Source organism: Triticum aestivum, chromosome 4A, assembly GCF_018294505.1.
Source record: "Triticum aestivum cultivar Chinese Spring chromosome 4A, IWGSC CS RefSeq v2.1, whole genome shotgun sequence".
NCBI lineage: Eukaryota > Viridiplantae > Streptophyta > Magnoliopsida > Poales > Poaceae > Triticum > Triticum aestivum.
The window spans coordinates 652,105,902-652,111,077 of NC_057803.1; the positions used below are offsets into that span (position 1 = coordinate 652,105,902).

Consider the following 5,176-nt stretch of genomic DNA (forward strand, 5'->3'; position numbering starts at 1 on the left):
TGAAAATATAATAGGTTCAGATCTGAAATCATGGCACTCAGGCCCTAGTGACAAGCATTAAGCATAGCAAAGTCATAGCAACATCAATCTCAGAACATAATGGATACTAGGGATCAAACCCTAACAAAACTAACGGTCTTTTGCTATTGTCTGTAAGTACTATTTCTGTCATTAAGTCTCTATATATAGCTCAACTCTTTCATTGTATGCATTTATAATTAATTATCCTCACTATATTATGCAGATTGAAGATCGTCGAATGCAGAAAACAAGAAATGTATGATATTGGGTTTATTAACACAAATATCATAGATGAATTTCTGGTTACAAAGAACGCCGAAGAGGCCGAGGCCTACTTGATACAATCGTGATAAAAAATCAAAACAAAGATTTAATACTCTTTCCTTACAACTTCGAGTGAGTGTTACTGTCGTGTGCATATTCGATTTCCCTTATTACTCGAGCGAGGTTATAGTAATGTAATTGATGAGTTATGCATGCGTGCGCAGCTTCCACTATGTTCTTCTGGAGATTAAGCTTGAGCGGGGACTAGTAACCGTCTTAGACTCAAGACGAAAAGATCCCGAAACCTATTCGGACATGACTAAAATGGTCAACAAGTAAGTTCAATCGATCATTATCGCACCATATCGGCAACTTTTTGTTCATTTCCTGATATCTCAAGTAATAATTATTATTTTCTTTGGCTTACAGGGTTTGAAAACAGTTCACCGTAGAAGCTCCGGGACTGCCGAAGGAGCTGCGATATATATACCCGAAAGTAAGTACTACTAGCTAGCTAGTTGCGCGCATCTCCCATTGATTCTATAGCTATACTTTCATCAATGCCATTTATAATGCTTCATTATCAGTTTGATTGACCTCTATTTCTCGTAAAGTACTTGTGGCAGGAACAAGGAAATGATTACTGTGGATACTACGTGTGCGAGTTCATCTACAACACGACTTTGAAAAATAAGCAGGGCTACTGTAAAAGACAATATGAAGTGCGTAAGCAATAATATTCATAATTTCATTTTATTACACCATCATTTCTATTGAGTTCCATTCATATATATGTACTAACCCCCTTCTTCAAATTAGACGTGGCAGATGCGGAATGAACTCCTACCACAAGATCGCATGAAAGCAATTCAAGAGGAATTGACGGGATTCTTTCTTGACCACATCATCAATAAAGTCGGAGAATACCATATGGAAGTTGATTTCAAATGCTAGGGGATTGTAAGAGATCTTACGTATTGTATATGTATGTAGCCAATAGCGTCGGATAGATAATACGAAAACTTGTTGTTCGACCAATCTCTCGGAGAAGGAGAGGTCGATCGATCACTTTTCTCGGTATGCATGACGAACTTCTGTACTTAATGGTTTCCTTCATTTCTTACTAGCTAGCGTGTCGAGGGCCTCTCTATGTATAGTACGTAGCGTCGACCAAGCACGGACATAAGAGAGGACACTTATCTCTATTAATTAGCTAGCTAACACAATATATGAAACACCTAAACTAACCCCCCAAAAACCCCAACGCCCCCCCTCCCCTTCAAAAAAAAACAAAAACCCCAGCCCCTGAAATGCTGACGCGTGGATGCTTTTTGGTCCTAGTTGATGCCACCAACCGGGACCAAAGGCCCTCCTGCCTGGGCTCGATGCACCGGCCACGTGGAGGCCCATCTGTCCCGGTTCGTGTTAGAACCGGGACTAAAGGTCTAGGGCATTAGTAACAACCCTTTAGTCCCGGTTCAAGAACCGGGACAAAAGGCCCTAACCAACCGGACGAATGGGGGTTTTTCTATTAGTGACCTGGATAGGGGCTGGTCCAGAGGAGACTTTGGTGATATGATTGTAAGGACTTTTTGAATGAGTAATACAAGTTTTTCCCTCGCAAAAAAAAGCAGCCTTGCAGAAAAATAATACTCCATTGGCCAACACGAGCCTTCCAACATGCTGATCAAAATAGCACCGAATCCTGGACACAGAAGCAGCAGGAAAGAAAGACCCCAACAAACACTTCCAAGCAGCCCAGGAATTGCTTGCCAAAAACTTCAACAGAGGCCGTGCTGTAGTAACAATCGGAAACCACCAAACTTCGTTGTGTGTCAAATCACACCCAACTACACAAGTTTGCTGCAAAAAAAAAGTTCTCCACACAAAGAGCAGGAGCAACCAGGTGCCATAAGAGTTGCTACTTCATTCATAGTTAGGAGTTACGACCACGGTGCATACTCAACACCAATGAACTATAAACCTATGGAAGGAAATTTCTAAAGTGACTCAACCAAACTAGGAAGGAAAAAAAATTATCTGCACGAATCTCCACGTAAAATCAATGATATAGAGCTTAGATGTGCATTACTTGTTAGATAATAACGAGAAATAAACGAGACAAAGAGACACAGATTTTTACGTGGAAACCCTTACGGGAGAAAACCACGAAATGCACGGCGGCGTATCACTATAATTGGGAGGAGTATTACATTACACGAGAGGACAAACCCTCTACGTGCTAATCTGGTGGAGATCTCTCTCTCATCTTTCTATGACTAGCTGGTACTATATAAAGGGGCAAACAACTCTCTTTCTTGGTGGACACGAAACAGAGTTGTAGTCATGCTACGTCTAGCACGGTTGGCATGCTGTAGTCCGCTAGGACTCCTTCTGTAGTACAACACTTGTATGGGATTCGGAACATAATAAAATAACATTACTTAAGCCACATCTAGATGTGTTTTAGCAAAACTGCAGTATCTATTATCAGTGTACAAAGTGCTCCATTCTATTAGCAGTAATAACATCTAAGAACGAAGTAACAGAAGACATGGGTCAATGAAACAAAATACTCCCTCCGTAAAGGAAGCAATCTCCTTTGGGAGTATATACACCAGGCTGTTTAGCAAAACACGCATCAAGCAATCTCAACACCACTGCCCCACCCACACAGGATCATATGGACATGCATTAAGAAGCCGGGATTAAGGAGCTGAAGGGCAAATCAGAGAATCATTATTTACTCTCAAACTAAAGAGCTTCAGCAACATGGTTATAGAGCAAATTCTTCCTCGGCTATATGAAGGTAAGAAATCAATCTCACATTAAATCATATATTACTCAAATATATAGCATAAATCAAATCCTGCAAGATTAGAAACCCATACAAAATCACTAATCTAGAGTTCAGAGAAGTCATACACTTTAGTAGCTTCTTTTTCACTGGAAATGTCCTCTGAAATCTTGTAAAGCTTTCCATGCATAACATAGTCATACTTGTCAGCAAGTGTTTTCCTACCAGCCTGGAAGAAGGAAAGAAATAACATGAGCTTCCTGAGTATCAGTCCCTAAACATGCGTCCTCCATGAACGCAAGTCCATGTGAGGCAATAACAACATTTAAGCAACTGTCACACATAATGAGCCGCATTCACATCATTCAGTTGCCAAAATATTTCATGATCAACTTGTAAGAAGAATTAGGTCATGTTACCTGTGTATAGAAGCCAGTGTCTGGAGTCCCATCCAGATTCAGTGTAGGAGCTAAAACCATGGTGAACTTGTCACCAACATGCATTGGGTAGACATCAGTAGCGACATCTAATTGCATGTACATTTCCAACTGCTCGCTTTTAGCCTCAATGCGAATAACTGCACACCAATATGGAAAGGCAAACATTTCGTTCAGTAAACATCTGCAGCATAGCTATGAAGTTAGCAGTCCAGGGTCTAAAAGTTGCCATATATAGTGGACAGTGAACAGGTAGGCAAGAATTTTGTTACTAAGCCATTGCTAGCAGCAGCTCCAAGAGACTGACTCACAGGCATACATGAGCAGCATGATCATACAGAGCAAAGCTCCGCTTAACAGAACTTAAAACTCACCATGTAAAACTGCCAGAGCGAATTACCTCTGTCGACTTCTTCCCATCAGGATCGATCCTGGTCACGTTGAAGATGTCCTCAAAGAGATGCTCGGCCATTTTTCCTGCCCAAGAGGGAGACCACGAACTTCAAATCCTACACAGTGGTAAAGAAACAAACTTGCTAAGAGCACACAGCAACCCTAGTACCGTACCGATTGTGGTTCTCAAATAATCCAAACAGGTGTCTCTCTTTACTGATGGATACTTAAAAGCAGATTACTAATGGCCATGTGCGTTGTCACCAATGTCAATTTTACCAGGAAGATATTAACAACATAACAATAACAGGAAGAAATAGATTATCTTACAAGCCTCCTAAGCTGTACGCTTGCACATTTCTAATGGCCATGTCAAAAAAATTCATACACGCATTTTCACAAACACCTACCAAGCAAACTCCATTACGCAACATAATCTCACAATATGCAGTACATAGGAAGTAGTCATCATGTTTTCCATAGACAACATGCACTGCAAACATATATATTCATACAAGAAGGTCACTGCCTGTCCAGATCTGGCCGGCGGCGCCGGAGGAACGGCCTGCAGCGAGGGAGCACATCCTGGGCCGATGCAGGAAGAGGGAGGATAAAGGAGGCAGGAGAAAATAGGGAGTAGGGAGTAGGGTGGAGGAAGGAGGGCCGGTGCATAGCCGGCCGGCGGCGCCGGACGGACGGCTGGTCCATGGCCGCGGCTGGAACAGGGAAGAAGGGGATGGAAGAGGGAGGAAGGAGGGAGGGGGAGAGAGGAGAGGGGTGGAGGAAGGAGGGAGTACCTGGGACGGCTGTAGAGCGCTGCTCCAGGCGGCGGCGCGGGTCACCGGAGGCTGGCTACAGTGGCGGCGCTAGCGTCGCGGGGTCGGCCGCTGCCTCTTTTTCTTCTTTGAACCACAGGACGACACCCCGAGGCTAGAGGATTTATCTAGATACATCCCTTTTATCTATTTTGAAGACAAGTATTTTCGAACGAAGGGAGTACATTGGAAGATCTTATTTTAAATACTTTAAAAATCACATTTAAAGCTTCGAAAATTTCCAAAAAACTTACCCGCATATGAATGTATATTACGTATGTGTAAAGTTTGGTTATGAAATAAGTAAACATGTAAGTTATACAAAAAAAATGGCAAAATGATGATTTCCAAACAGTGAATAATACATGCACTGGTCGTCTCTCAAAAATTCAAGTTCTTTTAAAAAAATTGTGTTACTCACATGGACTTATTTCAGCATCAAAATTTCA

The 5,176-nt window shown here is 42.0% G+C and overlaps 1 protein-coding gene across 1 annotated transcript; it reads right to left on the bottom strand.

Annotated features, from left to right (window-relative positions):
• Positions 1-2,421: 2,421 nt before the first annotated feature.
• LOC123082899 (DNA-directed RNA polymerases II, IV and V subunit 8B) lies at positions 2,422-4,841 on the bottom strand. The gene is made up of 4 exons (XM_044505109.1): positions 4,710-4,841; positions 3,904-3,996; positions 3,502-3,659; positions 2,422-3,311 (listed from the first exon to the last, which is right to left on the bottom strand). Exons 2-4 carry the CDS (start codon positions 3,989-3,991, stop codon positions 3,189-3,191), a joined length of 369 nt encoding a protein of 122 aa, XP_044361044.1. The 5' UTR covers positions 3,992-3,996; positions 4,710-4,841; the 3' UTR covers positions 2,422-3,188.
• Positions 4,842-5,176: the final 335 nt, after the last annotated feature.